This window comes from Coregonus lavaretus (assembly GCF_964263955.1).
Source record: "Coregonus lavaretus genome assembly, chromosome: 17".
Lineage (NCBI taxonomy): Eukaryota > Metazoa > Chordata > Actinopteri > Salmoniformes > Salmonidae > Coregonus > Coregonus lavaretus.
The window spans coordinates 21,164,888-21,181,985 of record NC_140004.1 but is presented as its reverse complement, the minus strand read 5'-3'; the positions used below and the strand labels follow the sequence as shown (position 1 = coordinate 21,181,985).

At 43.0% G+C, this 17,098-nt stretch overlaps 1 protein-coding gene across 1 annotated transcript; it reads right to left on the bottom strand.

The window, feature by feature from the left end:
- Positions 1-1,695: 1,695 nt before the first annotated feature.
- LOC311144209 (coxsackievirus and adenovirus receptor homolog) lies at positions 1,696-8,507 on the bottom strand. Its single transcript, XM_084180216.1, has 8 exons — positions 8,399-8,507; positions 7,871-7,962; positions 4,236-4,405; positions 3,796-3,997; positions 3,319-3,471; positions 3,076-3,198; positions 2,815-2,953; positions 1,696-2,698 (listed from the first exon to the last, which is right to left on the bottom strand). The coding sequence occupies exons 2-8, from the start codon at positions 7,950-7,952 to the stop codon at positions 2,449-2,451; spliced, it is 1,119 nt and encodes a 372-aa protein (XP_084036342.1). The 5' UTR covers positions 7,953-7,962; positions 8,399-8,507; the 3' UTR covers positions 1,696-2,448.
- Positions 8,508-17,098: the final 8,591 nt, after the last annotated feature.

The following is a 17,098-nucleotide window of genomic DNA, read 5'->3' as shown; positions in this document are numbered from 1 at the left end:
ACCTTCTAAAGCATTCTGGTTGGCAAGACCACAACGAAAACATGCCTAATTATTTGTGGCAGGCTTGAATCTGGAATGAGGCGTCTAGACATACAGTGGGGAAAAAAAGTATTTAGTCAGCCACCAATTGTGCAAGTTCTCCCACTTAAAAAGATGAGAGAGGCCTGTAATCTTCATCATAGGTACAGGTCAACTATGACAGACAAAATGAGGAAAAAAAAAATCCAGAAAATCACATTGTAGGATTTGTAATGAATTTATTTGCAAATTATGGTGGAAAATAAGTTTCTCAATACTTTGTTATATACCCTTTGTTGGCAATGACACAGGTCAAACTTTTTCTGTAAGTCTTCACAAGGTTTTCACACACTGTTGCTGGTATTTTGGCCCATTCTTCCATGCAGATCTCCTCTAGAGCAGTGATGTTTTGGGGCTGTCGCTGGGCAACACAGACTTTCAACTCCCTCCAAAGATTTTCTATGGGGTTGAGATCTGGAGACTGGCTAGGCCACTCCAGGACCTTGAAATGCTTCTTACGAAGCCACTCCTTCGTTGCCCGGGTGGTGTGTTTGGGATCATTGTCATGCTGAAAGACCCAGCCACGTTTCATCTTCAATGCCCTTGCTGATGGAAGGAGGTTTGGCCCCATTCATTCTTTCCTTTACACGGATCAGTCGTCCTGGTCCCTTTGCAGAAAAACAGCCCCAAAGCATGATGTTTCCACCCCCATGCTTCACAGTAGGTATGGTGTTCTTTGGATGCAACTCAGCATTCTTTATCCTCCAAACACGACGAGTTGAGTTTTTACCAAAAAGTTCTATTTTGGTTTCATCTGACCATATGACATTCTCCCAATCCTCTTCTGGATCATCCAAATTCACTCTAGCAAACTTCAGACGGGCCTGGACATGTACTGGCTTAAGCAGGGGGACACGTCTGGCACTGCAGGATTTGAGTCCCTGGCGGCGTAGTGTGTTACTGATGGTAGGCTTTGTTACTTTGGTCCCAGCTCTGTGCAGGTCATTCACTAGGTCCCCCCGTGTGGTTCTGGGATTTTTGCTCACCGTTCTTGTGATCATTTTGACCCCACGGGGTGAGATCTTGCGTGGAGCCCCAGATCGAGGGAGATTATCAGTGGTCTTGTATGTCTTCCATTTCCTAATAATTGCTCCCACAGTTGATTTCTTCAAACCAAGCTGCTTACCTATTGCAGATTCAGTCTTCCCAGCCTGGTGCAGGTCTACAATTTTGTTTCTGGTGTCCTTTGACAGCTCTTTGGTCTTGGCCATAGTGGATTTTGGAGTGTGACTGTTTGAGGTTGTGGACAGGTGTCTTTTATACTGATAACAAGTTCAAACAGGTGCCATTAATACAGGTAACGAGTGGAGGACAGAGGAGCCTCTTAAAGAAGAAGTTACAGGTCTGTGAGAGCCAGAAATCTTGCTTGTTTGTAGGTGACCAAATTCTAAATTTGTCTGTCATAGTTGACGTGTATCAATGATGAAAATTACAGGCCTCTCATCTTTTTAAGTGGGAGAACTTGCACAATTGGTGGCTGACTAAATACTTTTTTCCCCCCACTGTAGATCAATATTATACTATGATGCAAACCAAAGAGAAAGCAATCCTTGCATCCAACTCAATCATTGTAGACATTCCACTGTACTACGATTGGAAAAAAATCCTTTGATCATAGACTTTCTTCAAGCTTTTATTCTCTGAACTGTCTGCCTTCTGAGGCCAGTCTGATTTCATACTGTTGTTAACAAGTTTTATATCAAAATCAATATCTTAATCACATATCTGACTGGCACAAAATGTCATTCCATATTAACAATCATAGAAAATAATTTTCAACGAAACAGTCTCAAAATCAAATCTGCAGCACTACCGTAGTCAAAATGAGTTGCCTCGTGAATTTGGCCTGGTGTGTTGAGGGTAGGGTCATTATCTTTTTCGATTGGTGACACAAATAGATATACAGGATACAACTGATTCAGAATCACGTGCTTGATAAACAAATTATTAGTAAAATATCTGTTTTCATTGTAAAATTATAGAAAAGATGACAAACATTTTGGTTACTTGTCTATTAGGCAAAATATGTCATACATAGAATAAGAAACATTCACATCTGTCATACAAATATAATCTCTCTTTCTCACTCATTCTCATTGGCAAAATCCTCAATTGAGCTTCACGTGACTAAAACATTATCCATTGCACCATTTCTCCAATAGTTGCACTATTGCACCAATAGTTCCCAGTCTGTTGCACAAAGTGCAGGGTGGAAGTGGCATGGGTAATGAGATTATACATATCCTGTAATGCCGGGCCTGCATGTGATATAGCTGTTTATACTAAAGGTTGGCAAAATGTCCTAAAACTGCCACTTAAAAAATGTGATAAGAGGTTTCATGCTCATCCTTACCCCAACCCAAAACATTGTTACACAGGGTAGCCATAACTGCTGTCACATTTCAGCACAGGTGGTAAAGGAGGGGCTTTCAGCTTGCTGGGGGCGGCCGTGCCTAAGCTACTGTCTGTGTAGAAGCTCCTGCGGTCTGACTCTGTCCTCTTGGGCTGGCCTTTTCTCACGGAGCTGTAGACCGCCCCAGGGTTGGAGCGGAAGTCTAGGACAGAGCGGAAGCTGGAGTTCCTGCTGGCGGGGCGGCTCTCTGGGGCTGGGGCGTCCTCCCTGGTGGGTAGGGCCAGGCCATGGAAGAGAGGCATAGAACGGTAGGAGTTAAACACATTTTCCGGTTTGTCTGCTGCATGTAATTCTTGGACTGTATGGAATGTCATATTTCATACCTGATTTCATGGGCAACCTCCTTCTCATAGCGACGCTTGTGGCAGCAGCAGACCAGAAGCCAGATGAGAAGCAGGAGGAAGAGCAACAGTAGCAGAGCACCAATCACAGCACCCGCTATGATCCCTGCTTTGTTGGGAGCTAAAAAGGAAGTCATGATATTCAGAGACAGGTTCCAAGGAATAGGTCCAAACATATGCACTGTTCCTCACTTTCTTTCTCCCAAATAACAGGCTTAAAAATCTTTGTTGTTTTAAACTTACGGTTGTATGCGTGCAGGGTGTATTTACACTGCTCTTTGCCCACAGGATTCGACACCACACACAGATAATTTCCCATGTAGCTCTCTGAGTGATTTCTTATCATCAGCTCTCCAGTCTGAGAGTCTAAATGAAACAAAGACAAACACTGCCAGCTACACCTCACCTCAGTACATCAACATGTACAGTAGATCTATGGTTGTGTGTGTCATGTCTTATCTAGAGACTTTAGTTCCTGTTTCCTACTTTGTGTTGCTGTGGGCGGGATGGCCCCTCCACTCTCTCTGGTCCAGACATAGTTAAGGGGGATGGATCCCACGGATGACTTGCATCGGAGGGAGACATCGGCTCCCTTCACCTCGCCGCCTTCAACCCAGCACTTAGGCACTGATGGAGGGACTGGTGTGTGAGAAGAGGTAAAACTGTCTCAGGAAAACAACTTCATAAAAGAGTGTGTAGAGGAAGAATACCATTTCCTTTGTTTTACTTAACATATGCATCTCTGCGACCAATTACAAAATGGGCCATTGTGTAAATGTCCTGATTCCTTCTAAGTGCATTTCCACTACAGGGAAATAAGTATATAGAGAAGAACAAAAGGAGCACCAGGGTGTTAACATTCCTTTTCAGTGAGAAAGCAGGTTTAAAAACAGAGGACACAGGACAGTAGAATGATGAAACTGGTCAAACAGAAACCAGTCTGGGAGGGGCGGCATTCCTCACCCATCACTACCAGAGTGACTTTTCGCATGTCGACACCCGGTGCCTTCTTGACTTTGCACTGGTAGGTGGCTGTGTCTGAGGCTTTCACTGTAGAGATGGAGACGGATGCATCTCCCAGTGCAGGGTCTCCTGTGAAGTCCATCCTCTTAGACAAGCTGGGGTCCCCGTAATGCAATTTCTGCCCTCCTGTATAAGATATGACCTGAGAGGTAGAGATTTGGTTAAATGACAAAAACACCACAAGTCTTGAGAACAAATGTTAAGAACAGGTTTTTCTACTGCAACAATGAGGATAAGATCGCCTGTAGCTAAACAAAATATCCAAGACTAGTCTGACATAGAAATGGTATGAGTGGATGTTCAGACTAACATTTGTTTTACCCTCCCCTTAAGTTATCCATAATAAGACCCCCCCTCTGTCTCCTGCTCTGTAGTCTCACCAGCTGGTCTTTCTGGGTCATGTCTGGATGGACATTCAACCACTCAATGTCCAGTTCTCCTGTGTCAGAGGGGGCAGGGGTGTAGGTGCACCCCAGCATGACTGTCTCCCCCTGGGCTCTCTGAATGGTCTGAGACCCTGTGGATGTTATCTGCATAGCCACTGTGACATCTTAGGGTTCAGAGAAACACACACATTCAGGACTGAAACTTACAAAGAACATGGAGTCCCTATGACAGGGATTCAAGCAAGTTCCTGCATTAGCAGCAATGTGTTCTAACAACGTCCTGTGACCATAACAACATACAGTGCCTTCAGAAATTATTCACACCCCTTGACTCTTACAGCCTGAATTTAAAATGGATAACATTTAGATTTTGGCCAACATACAATAAATACCCCATAATGTCAAAGTGTTATGTTTTTCAATTTTTTTTAAACAAATTATTTAAAAATGAAAACCTGGAATGTCTTGAGTCAATAAGTATTCAACCCTGTTGTTACGGCAGCCTAAATAAGTTCAGGAGTACAAATTTGCTTAACAAGTCACATAATAAATTGCATGGACTCACTCTGTGTGCAATAATAGTGTTTAACATTATTTTTGAATGACTACCCCATCTCTATACCCCACACATACAATTTATCTCTAAGGTCCTTCAGTCGAGCAGTGAATTTCAAACATGGATTCAACCACAAAGACCAGGGAGGTTTTCCAATGCCTCGCAAAGAAGGGCACCTATTTAAAAAAGAAGACATTGCATTTCCCTTTGAGCATGATTAATTATTATTACACTTTGGATGGTGTATCAATACACCCAGTCACTACAAAGATACAGGCGTCCTTCCTAACTCAGTTGCCGGAGAGGAAGCAAACCACTCAGGAATTTCACCATGAGGCCAATGGTGACTTTAAAACAGGTAGAGTTTAATGGCTGTGATAGGAGAAACTGAGGATGGATCAACAACATTGTAGCTACTCCACAATACTAACCTAATTGACAGAGTGAAAAGAAGGAAGCCTGTACAGAATACAAATATTTCAGAACATAAATATAACATTTTTTTGCAACAAGGCACTAAAGTAATACTGCAAAAAATGCAATTAACTTTTTGTCCTGATTACAAAGTGTTATGTTTGGGGCAAATCCAATGGAACACAGAGTTGCTTACCAAGAAGACAGTGAATGTTCCTGAGTGGCCGAGTTACAGTTTTGACTTAAATCTACTTGAAAATATATGGCAAGACCTGAAAATTGTTGTCTAGCAATGATCAACAACCAATTTGACAGCGCTTGAAGAATTTTGAAAATAATAAAATGGGAAGATGTTGCACAATCCAGTTGTGAAAAGCTATAGAGACTTACCCAGAAAGACTCACAGCTGTAATCATTGCCAAAGGTACAATATATATATATATAATATGCAAACATTTCTAAAAACATGTTTTCACTTTGTCATTATGGGGTATTGTGTGTAGATGGGTGAGAAAAACAATATATTTAATAAATGTTGAATTCAGGCTGTAACACAACAAAATGTCAAATAAGTCAAGGGGTATGAATACTTTCTGAAGGTACTGTAGTTTCACCTCCACAATGGGTGTAATCACTATTCCAACCATTTGCAACGAAAATTAGTTTCTATTGGACAAATTCAGGTTGGTCCCTTCCCATTTCATTTGCTTCCATTTGGTTCTGTTTGGTTCCTTGTGAATACACCCCAATTGTTGGACATCTGTTACACAGTTCATATAAGTGTAAATGCATTACTGACAAAGTTTTGAGAATGACACAAATACTAATTTTCACAAAGTCTGCTGCCTCAGTTTTGATGATGGCAATTTGCATATACTCAAGAATGTCATGAAGAGTGAGCAGATGAATTGCAATTCATTGCAAAGTCCCTCTTTGCCATGAAAATGAACTTAATCCCCCAGAAAATATTTCCACTGTATTTCAGCCCTGCCACAAAAGGACCAGCTGCCATCATGTTAGTGATTCTCTCGTTAACACAGGTGAGAGTGTTGACGAGGACAAGGCTAGAGATCACTCTGTCATGCTGATTGAGTCAGAATAACAGACTGGAAGCTTTAAAAGGAGGGTGGTGCTTGAAATCATTGTTCTTCCTCTGTTAACCATGGTTACCTGCAAGGAAACACGTGCCGTCATCATTGCTTTGCACAAAAAGTGCTTCACAGGCAAGGATATTGCTGCTAGTAAGATTGCACCTAAACCAACAATTTATCGGATCATCAAGAACTTCAAGGAGAGAGGTTCAATTGTTGTGAAGGTGGCGTCAGGGTGCCCAAGAAAGTCCAGCAAGCACCAGGACCGTCTACTAAAGTTGATTCAGCTGCGGGATCGGAGCACCACCAGTGCAGAGCTTGTTCAGGAATGGTAGCAGGCAGGTGTGAGTGCATCTGCACGCACAGTGAGGCGAAGACTTTTGGAGGATGGCCTGGTGTCAAGAAGGGCAGCAAAGAAGCCACTTCTCTCCAGGAAAAACATCAGGGACAGACTGATATTCTGCAAAAGGTACAGGGATTGGACTGCTGAGGACTGGGGTAAAGTCATTTTCTCTGATGAACCCTTTCCGATTGTTTGGGGCATCCGGAAAACACCTTGTCTGGAGAAGACAAAATGAGCGCTACCATCAGTCCTGTGTCATGCCAACAGTAAAGCATCCTGAGACCATTCATGTGTGGGGTTGCTTCTCAGCCAAGAGAGTGGGCTCACTCACAATTTTGCCTAAGACAACAGCCATGAATAAAGAATGGTACCAACACATCCTTCGAGAGCAACTTCTCCCAACCATCCAAGAACAGTTTGGTGACGACCAATGCCTTTTCCAGCATGATGGAGCACCTTGCCATAAGGCAAAAGTGATAACTAAGTGGCTCGGGGAACAAAACATCGAAATGTTGGGTCCATGGCCAGGAAACTCCCCAGACCTTAATCCCATTGAGAACTTGTGGTCGATCCTCAAGAGGCGGGTGGACAAACAAAAACCCACAAATTCGGAGTTACTCCAAGCATTGATTATGCAAGAATGGGCTGCCATCAGTCAGGATGTGGCCCAGAAGTTAATTGACAGCATGCCAGGGCAGATTGCAGAGGTCTTGAAAAAGAAGGGTCAACACTGCAAATATTGACTCTTTGCATAAACTTAATGTAATTGTCAATAAAAGCCTTTGACACTTATGGAATGCTTGTAATTATACTTCAGTATACCATAGTAACATCTGACAAAAATCTCTCATAACACTGAAGCAGCGAACTTTGTGAAGACCAATATTTGTGTCATTCTCAAAACTTTTGACCACGACTGTAGGACAGACACCAGCTAATGGGTGCAACAGAGACTGACGTTGTTATGACCTGGCTTGGGACACTTCCTGGGTTCCACCCGGCTACATCGAGCGACATAAACCTTGTGTAAATATGTGTATATAATCAATGGCTGTCACACAGGCACATTTTACATCCCCTGACAAAGATAAATGGAAATGAACCTTGAAATGAATCAGTTTAAAAGTGGACTTTTGTCTGGTGCAGTCTGGGCTTAGAAGGGCCCAAAATAGTGGATGTCATAGGGCGACTAGGTTAGGAAACGTTTCATTACTTGATAACTCACCTGTATTCAGATAAACTGTTACCACAAACATCACAGCTAACTGTAGTCTTGAGCATGTAAGGCACTTTCCCAAAGTGACCATGTTGATAAACCTATATGGCACATTAAGAGAAATGTGATTACAATGACTACCTGAGTCATTTGAATATGTACTTCCTCATTGGGATTTCAAATCTAGTTTCTAGGAAACATTACTCAGCTAAAAGGTAGTCTTTATCATGCACTGAAACTACAATGATAAAGGGACACTTGTTTTCCCTTAACATACGCTCAAGCTTTTCAAGGGGGATAGACAACCCTGGACAGAATGAAATATATAACCCATTCTGTCCAGGGCTAGAGGATAGAATAGATCCTCAACAATACCTACCTACTGTATTTTCAGCAAGTTCTCATCTCCAACTTAATGGCTGTTGCTGAGTGAGTCAGGAATTTGTACTTTCAACTCTCGAGTACATCAGCACATATTCATAATATTCCTGAGCAGTATTCAATACAACAATCACATAATGAATTAATCCAAATTACCTTTCTGCACAGCAATATTCCAAAGGTAATGTAGTTTCCAAGTGGCCTGACAGAGTGAACCAGAACAAAACTTTTGCTTGCCTTCTCTTCAGTTGCTCTCACCTGAAACTCTGAAACAGGGGTGTTATCATTAGCCAAACAGAAACTAAAACAAGAGTTTCTATTGGACAAATTCAGGTAGGTCCCTCCCCATTTTGTTCAATCTGCTTCCGTGTAAGAAATCAGGAAGGTGATTGAGTCCAGGTGCGCGAAATGATGAATCCCAGGACCGGTGACCTCGAACGCCGGAGAGGGAGTATAGGTGACAGGTAAGGTCTACACCTGTTGTATTCGGCGCATGTGACAAATACAATTTGATTTGATTTGATTTGTTACATTTCTAAAATGTCCAGTAAATTAAAATCTTCCATGTGATGTTGTCTGGCGCCAATTTTCCTAAAGGAAACTCTGAAATGGCATATTGTTTTTTTATGAAGATTTTATAATATTCACATGAAAATCTGTCGCCAATTGGAATGAAACCTAGCTGTAGACACCCTAAAGACTCTGGCAGACACCCTAAAGACGCTAGTCCAGTGTCACTTTGATTATGCCTTCACATCATGGTTTACCAGCAGCCCCAAACATCTAAAGAATAAGCTACCAGCCAAACAAGCTTGTAAGAACTTTACTTAAACTCCTCCCTGATACTCATCTGGAGATAGAGACGAAAAAATGCTCAATCTCTGTAATGTGCCTGTATCTATGTAAGTGTATATGTATTTCTGTAAAGAAATAGGGACCACAATGGAAATGAGTCCCCGACTTTATTGTGCAATCACAGTCACTTTAAAAAATCTTTGTGTATATTTTCAATCAATCCAAACTGTGCAGCGGCCAATTGATGAATGGAAAGAGACATCTGTTACAAAACACCAAAAAGTTTAATGATATTTGGAGATTATCAAGCCAAGCCTTCAATACTGGGTAAGCCTACAAGGTAGGGAGGGAGGTATTTTCTGTTTGTCGAGCTTGACATAGTCTATTTATTGTGGTGTTGAAAACGCAAACCATGATATTGACGTGCCCGAAGTAGGTATGCTTTGTTAATTGGTTGTGTGGTGCATTGGCACAGAAATCTGTTGGTGGAAAATTCATTGCATATATTGTATATAATTATAAATATGGCATCAAAATGTTTAAAATTTGTTTCCCCCCTAGCAAATCATCGTCTGCAGCCGGCTTTGATCGTAGTGTAATGAAACAGAAAGAAATCAGACTGTCATATGGCTGTCTTCACTGTTTAAAGATGGATTGATGTGATTTGTGGCTCTGATGATGTTGGGTACAGGGTTGATTGATTACCATGCTGGTTGATGATGGGTGAATTAGGTAGAGAGAGGGGGGATATAAGCCAATGGACTAAATTGGTCAGGGCTGAGGATAACATAAAATTATGCAGCATCGATCGACAGGGAATGCATTCACTTGATCACACTATGGCTTCAGAACAGGATATTGGCCATTAGGAACTCTCAAAGTGCTAGAGCAATGCCATCATATCTGTGCATATTAATTAGAATGAATAACAACATTAATGAAGTAACTTTTCAGATGCTGCATCGAACATGACCAGAATTTAGATGGGATTGTACACATCCCCGTAGACTCTCTCTGGTTCTTCTTCTCCCCTTTATCTCTATAGGTACTACATATGTGTCTCTCTCTTTAAATCACATTGTCACACACTCACACACACACACACTCTCCTCTCAACTTAGTGGAATAAGAGTTTGGTCAGCAAGACCTTATCAAAGTTTGTGTGTGTTTGCGTACGCATGTGCGCCTGTGTGCATGCGTGTGTGTGCGTGCATGTGAATGACTCTGACTATCATGAGAGCAGGTGTTTAACTGCCCCAGTCTTTCCCCCTGGTGTAACACAGGTCTCGGACAACAGATTGTTGTGGGCTGAACAGCATGTGACAGGACAGAATGAGCATAGAGGGAGGGCACAGCACTGGAACAGTTCAACAAAGGACTTAAATGACTTATTATCAAGACTTTTAAAACTGAAGCATTATACAGCAAATGGGTTATACATAAAGTAAATGGGTGATAGTATTGTAATGCATGAATGTGTGTGTTGCTGTGTTGTTGCCTGCACTGTGTTTCTATGGCATCGAGACTCCTGTTCACCAGGCCTAACAGATTAAATACAGCCAAAGTGAATCTGTCCACCTGCCAAGCCTCTGATAACACCATCTATCTTAGTACATTTTGCAGGGTGGGCCCTAATGACACTCCATGGTAGCAAACAAGCCACCATGACAGATGTCCAAATTACAAGTAAACAACCAAACAGGGGAAGCAAACAAATGACCAAACTGGAGAAGCCGGGGAGGCTGCAGAAACATGGGCCTTGCCAACAGCCATACCTAAATAGCATGGCAGCTTGAGTCACGGTGAGTCAATGTCAGAGAGGCAGTTAAGCACATATATTTGTCTTTTTAAGGTGGGACGTCACTGAGACGAGGAGGGAGCTCCTTGCCAAGGGGCTGCAGTCAATCACTGCCTCAATGACTTACGTGACTGGAATTCTGCACGCTCAGGCTTGCTCATATCTGTGTATTCAAACCCACTCAATTAAATGGCACCTCCGGCAGCGATTATTTGTTTTCGAGATATTCCTTTTCCTGTGAGTTGCAAATTGACGTCATCAAGAGACCACTTTACTGTCATAATTATAAGCTAGTCCCGGGAGCCTTTTTACCTACAATTATGCTCTAATATGCACAGAAGCAGCATCATTGTCTTGTCGGCTGTCTATCATCATCAATCTCACCTCAACCTTCTCTCTGTGGAGCTAATTCTCCTGTATGATGACAGTTGTCTCCTTTCCAGCCATGGTGACTCATTTAGTGCCCCCACACTGTGTGGTATCCATGTGGCCACATTATAAAACCAATTATCAGCAGCCAAGTACAAGCTCAGAGCTCTTTTCCCTCTCCGTGACTTCTTTATCTCAGAGGTACAGACAGCTGCAGCAAAGGGGAGCATTGTATATGAAACGCAGGACCAGCTGTACACAGAATAGTATGACAGGGACAGGAATGCTGAAGTAAACAGCATGGAACAATAAGTCTCTATAGATGGTGGATTACTAGTCATTGCTCTAGACACACTAATCCTGATCATGTTGATATCCAGTTGGCTTTCACAATCACAAAGTAGGTAAACTTCAGTATCAGTCATCATGTGTGCCTATTCAAGGCTTTTCATAAAGGTCACTGGATCTGATTTGAGGACTGATCATAAGCTTTAGAGTGGCATTCCCTGACACAATGTAGGGGGGAAGAGGGAAATGAAGTCATTCCTCTTCCACAGCCACTAAAATACCAGACCTGATATTGATGTCTTAACTCCTCCTAAAACATTCTCCCCTTCATTCTAAGGTGTTCCCTTTAAATTATTTAAGTCTATTGTTCCCTCTCCCCGATGCTCCTGATTGAGGATAAGGAAGAGGGGGTGAGTAGAGAAAAGAGGGTGAAGGCAGGGTATGTAGATGTGGAGGAGGAGAGTTTAGGCTTCTTCTGAACAGTACAAACTATTTTGCAACATGTAATGCTTGTTGTTGATTGATGTATTTTGAAGGATAATCTCATTGTACCTATGTATTCAGCTATGCCAGTAGAATTTTACAAGATAGGAGAAGGTAAATTGAATAAGGGGCGGAAATACAAATAGTGTTTATCTGTGCCAATAAATTGCTTCCCTTGTGTTTTAAGGACTGCATGGACATCGATTGAGTTGTTTTTATCTCATCAGATGAGATTACTCTGAGCTTTACCCAGAATGTGTGCCAAGCCTTATCCTCCCCAAACAAGTCACGAAGGACAGAAATTGGAAAGTTGTGGTAATTTGGAATAAGTAAAAGTCACAAATCTTAAAAGACATGCCATATGGACCACTCCACTCTCCCGTATGGATTGTTTTTCGCTCCACTGGCCTGGTTTTGCATCTATTCAGGATGGTTATATCTTACAGACCTCTAGTCTATTTGCCCTCTAAAAATGTTTACCTCACACATCTTCATCAATATTTATTTATTAAATGATCAAAGATGGCAGTGAACAAAAATGCATTACATTTTCATTTACATTTTAGCAGACGCTCTTATCCAGAGCGATTTACAGGAGCAATTAGGGTTAAGTGCCTTGCTCAAGGGCACATTGACAGATTTTTCACCTAGGGGATTAGAACCAGCGACCTTTCGGTTACTGGCACACTGCTCTTAACCACTAAGCTACCTGCCGCCCCATAATGCAAGAACCTTATTATTGTTCATGCATTTTATGTTCCATCACTTTTTGTGTAAGAACAGTATTTCAACGTTCAACCACATGGTAGTAAAAATCAACACTTATCATAAGCATACATTATACAGTATGTTCACGAGACGTGATGACCTCTGACAAAAAAGCTCTGCTCTGAAATTAGTTGCCAATGTCTATTTTTCTCTTCTTCTATTTCAACTAACATCAAAATAAACACAAAAACAACACAAACATCCATGCACACACACACACACACATTGTCTCCAGCTACAGTATTTGAGCTGAGATGGTGGACACCATAATCTAAGAGGGTATGCTTAGTCTGCCAAAGGCAGTATAGTTTGGCAGAGAGGGAGGGTCCATGGAGATTGTAGTCTCCCAAGCCCTGCTAGGAGGAGAGAAGGGGAAGGAAGTAGGAAGATACAAAATACCATGGCTGTCACAGATATGAAGGAGTATGTTGAAAAGTGGACGGTTAATTAATCATGTAAAATGGTTGGCTCACTAATAAGTGTATTCCTCTTTACTTCTCGTTTGCAAAAGGCATTTTGTTTCCTATTTCTAGCTAAAATGTTCTTGTTGTCATTGACCACTGCCAACTAATGTGGGACATCTGGCAACAACTAAATATGAAAGTGGCTCCATGTTATTGAATGCAGCTCATGTTGCACAATGTAGAACTGTTTAAGCTCCAACACAAACTAAATTATGTGTCCATAGTCTTCTTGTTATTGTAATTGAGAATGCAGAACTCTATTTTATTCCAAACTAAATATTAAATATTGGAAATAGTATAAACTGTCACTTGCTTTTCAGGTGTGTCTAAAGGATTATAAAATGAAGATATTTATATTTTTTAATAACTATTTTGTGTATTCTCAATGTATTCTGTTGTGCTGTATAATTATTTTCAGTGTGCAAACAACATACAGTGACAATGTACGACAACATTAATGAAGGCAATTTTCATCAAGAGTAATTACCGTTTTCTAAATCAATTTATCATTTTGTTGAGTCTAGTCCTCTGTGCTTGGTTGACAGGGCTTCCAATTGTGTGAATATTTATTGGATGCATTTTAGAGTTGTACCATTATGGCAATCACAACAAAACAAACTAAAAGTAACTCAAATGTTACATAATTACAAATTAAGAATAATCTGAATAAAACAATGTTGAGTAAGATGCCCTAGTATTTTATACAATTTTACATCCATGTAAATAAAGGATATTACAGTGTAAAATTCCATATTATATAGAGCTTGCTTTAAACTTTGAGTATAACTCTGCTAAAGCCATATTCAGTGCCCTCAGAAAGTATTCACACTCCTTGACTTTTCCAGATTGTGTTGTGTTACAGCCTGAATAGAAAATGTATTAAATTGAGATAAAAAAATGTCACTGGCCTACACACAAATCCCATAATGTCAAAGTGGAATTATGTTTTTTGAGGGTGCCTTGTATTTTCCAGTGCGCCTGTTTTGTGCCCTGGAGTGTGTTTGACGCATAAACCTGTATTTTGCGGATTAAGCCTGTTATTCTGTGATTTACCCTCCTGCGCCTGACTTCTTCAACACCACCTCATCACAGCCTAAATAAGTTCAGGACTAAAAATGTGATTAACAACTCACATAATAATTTGCATGGACTCACTCTGTGTGCAATAACAGTGTTTATCATGATTTGTGAACGACTACCTCATCTCTGTACCCCACTCATTCAATTATCTGTAAGGTCCCTCAGTTGAGCAGTGAATTTCAAATACAGATTCTACTACAAAGACCAGGGAGGTTTTCCAATGCCTCGCAATTAAGGGCACCTATTGGTAGATGGGTAAAAAAAAAAGCAGACATTGAACATCCCTTTGAGCATGGTGAAGTTATTAATTACACTTTGGATGGTGTATCAATACACCCAGTCGCTACAAAGATACAGGTGTCCTTCCTAACTCAGTTGCCGGAGAGGAAGGAAACCGCTCAGGGATTTCACCATGACGCCAATGGTGACTTTAAAACAGTTAGAGTTTAATGGCTATGATAGGAGAAAGCTGGATGGATCCACAACAAAACTGGGGAGTTTATCAGGATAACAAAGATACGAAATGGATCTAAGCACAGGCGAAAACCTGGTTCAGTCTGCTTTCCACCAGACAGTGCAAGATTAGTTCACCTTTCAGCAGGACAATAAAACACAAGGCCAAATCTACACTGGAGTTGCCTACCAAGAAGACAGTGAATGTTCCTGAGTGGCCGAGTTACAGTAGTTTGGACTTAAATCTGCGTAGAAATATATGGGCAGCGTCCCAAGTCTCCTCCGCGCGCCGAAACCAGTCATCCACCGCAGGAGCCTCGGTCTGGCTCTGGTACCACGGTGCCAGGACTGGTTGGTAACCCAAAACACATTGGAAGGGTGTTAGGTTAGTGGAGGAGTGGCGGAGAGAGTTCTGAGCATATTCTGCCCATGGCAGGAACACCGACCACTCCCCCGGCCGGTCCTGACAGTAGGTCCGCAGGAACCTACCCACATCTTGATTCACCCTTTCCACCTGCCCATTACTCTCGGGATGAAATCCAGAGGTCAGGCTGACCGAGACCCCCAGACGTTCCATGAACGCCTTCCAGACTCTAGACGTGAACTGGGGACCTCGGTCGGACACTATATCCTCTGGTACCCCGTAGTGCCGGAAGACGTGAGTAAACAGAGCCTCCACAGTTTGTAGGGCCGTGGGGAGACCGGGCAGAGGAAGGAGGCGGCAGGACTTTGAAAAGCGGTCCACAACGACCAGGATAGTGGTGTTACCTTGGGAGGGGGGAAGATCAGTGAGAAAATCAATACTCAGGTGAGACCATGGTCGTTGTGGAACTGGTAAAGGTTGTAGCTTACCCGCTGGGAGGTGCCTAGGTGCCTTACTCTAGGCGCACACTGAGCATGAGGAAACATACACCATCACGTCCTTAGCCAAGGTAGGCCACCAGTACTTCTCGGTCAGGCAGCGCATGTACGACCGATACTTGGATGACCAGAGGAGGGTGACGTGTGTGCCCAGTAGATCAGACAATCACGGATAAGCGCAGGCACGTACTGCAGCCCAGCTGGACACTGCGGTGGAGATGGATCTGTGCGTAATGCCTGCGCTATATCTGCGTCCATCGCCCATACTACCGGCGCCACAATGCATGAGGACAGGAGTATGGGGGTGTTGTCTCTGGGCCTCTCCTCTGTGTCATACAGCTGAGACAGTGCGTCTGCCTTTACGTTCTTCGTACCCGGAATGTATGAGAGTGTGAAATCAAACCGGGTGAAGAAGAGGGCCCACCTGGCCTGGCGAGGATTCAGCCTCCTCGCTGCCCGAATGTACTCCAGGTTACGGTGGTCTGTCCAGACGAGGAAAAGGTGTTTCACCCCTTCGAGCCAATGTCTCCACACCGAAAAGAAGGCACAGGGGCGGAGCTTCTGTGGTGTGCCCGAGCGATGGGATAAGACAGCTCCTATCCCTACCTCGGACGCATCCACCTCCACTACGAACGATAGTGATGGATCGGGGTGAGCCAGTACCGGGGCTGAGGTGAACAGACCCCACAATCTACTGAAGGACAAATCAGCCTCAGCAGACCAGCGGAGACGGGACAGCCCACCCTTCAACAAGGAGATAATGGGAGCTGCGACCTTGCCAAAGCCCCGAATAAACCTTCGATAGTAGTTGGCAAAGCCAAGGAAGCGCTGCACCTTCTTTACCGTGGTTGGAGTCAGCCAATTACGCATGGCTGCAATGCAGTCTCCCTCCATCTCAAAACATGTGGTGGTAATGCGATATGCGAGGAAGGAGATTGACTGCTGGAAAAACTCACACTTCTCTGCCTTGGCATAAAGATCATTTTCCAGTAGTCGGACCAGTACCTTGCGAACCAGGGACACATGCTCGGCGCGTGTAGCGGAATACACCAGGATGTCATCGATGTAGACCACCACATCGCGACCAAGCATGTCCCGAAACACCTTGTTCACAAAGGACTGGAAAACGGATGGAGCATTCATCAAACCGTAGGGTATCACCAGGTATTCATAATGCCCCGAGGTTGTGCTGAATGCTGTTTTCCACTCATCCCCTTCCCGAATACGCACCAGGTTGTAGGCAGTCCTGAGGTCTAATTTGGTGAAAAAGCGGGCCCCATGCATTGACTCAATCACTGAAGGAATGAGGGGAAGAGTATAGACGCTGGCACCAGAAATGGTCGATCAGGGCCCGCTCGTTCCACCCCGACCCCGCTGCCAGCGTCCGAAACTCCAGCGCGTAGTCCTGAGCGGTCCTCATCCCCTGCCTCAGATGAACCAGTCGTTCGCCCGCCTCTCGACCCTCAGGCGGGTGATTAAAAACGGCCCGAAAGAGGC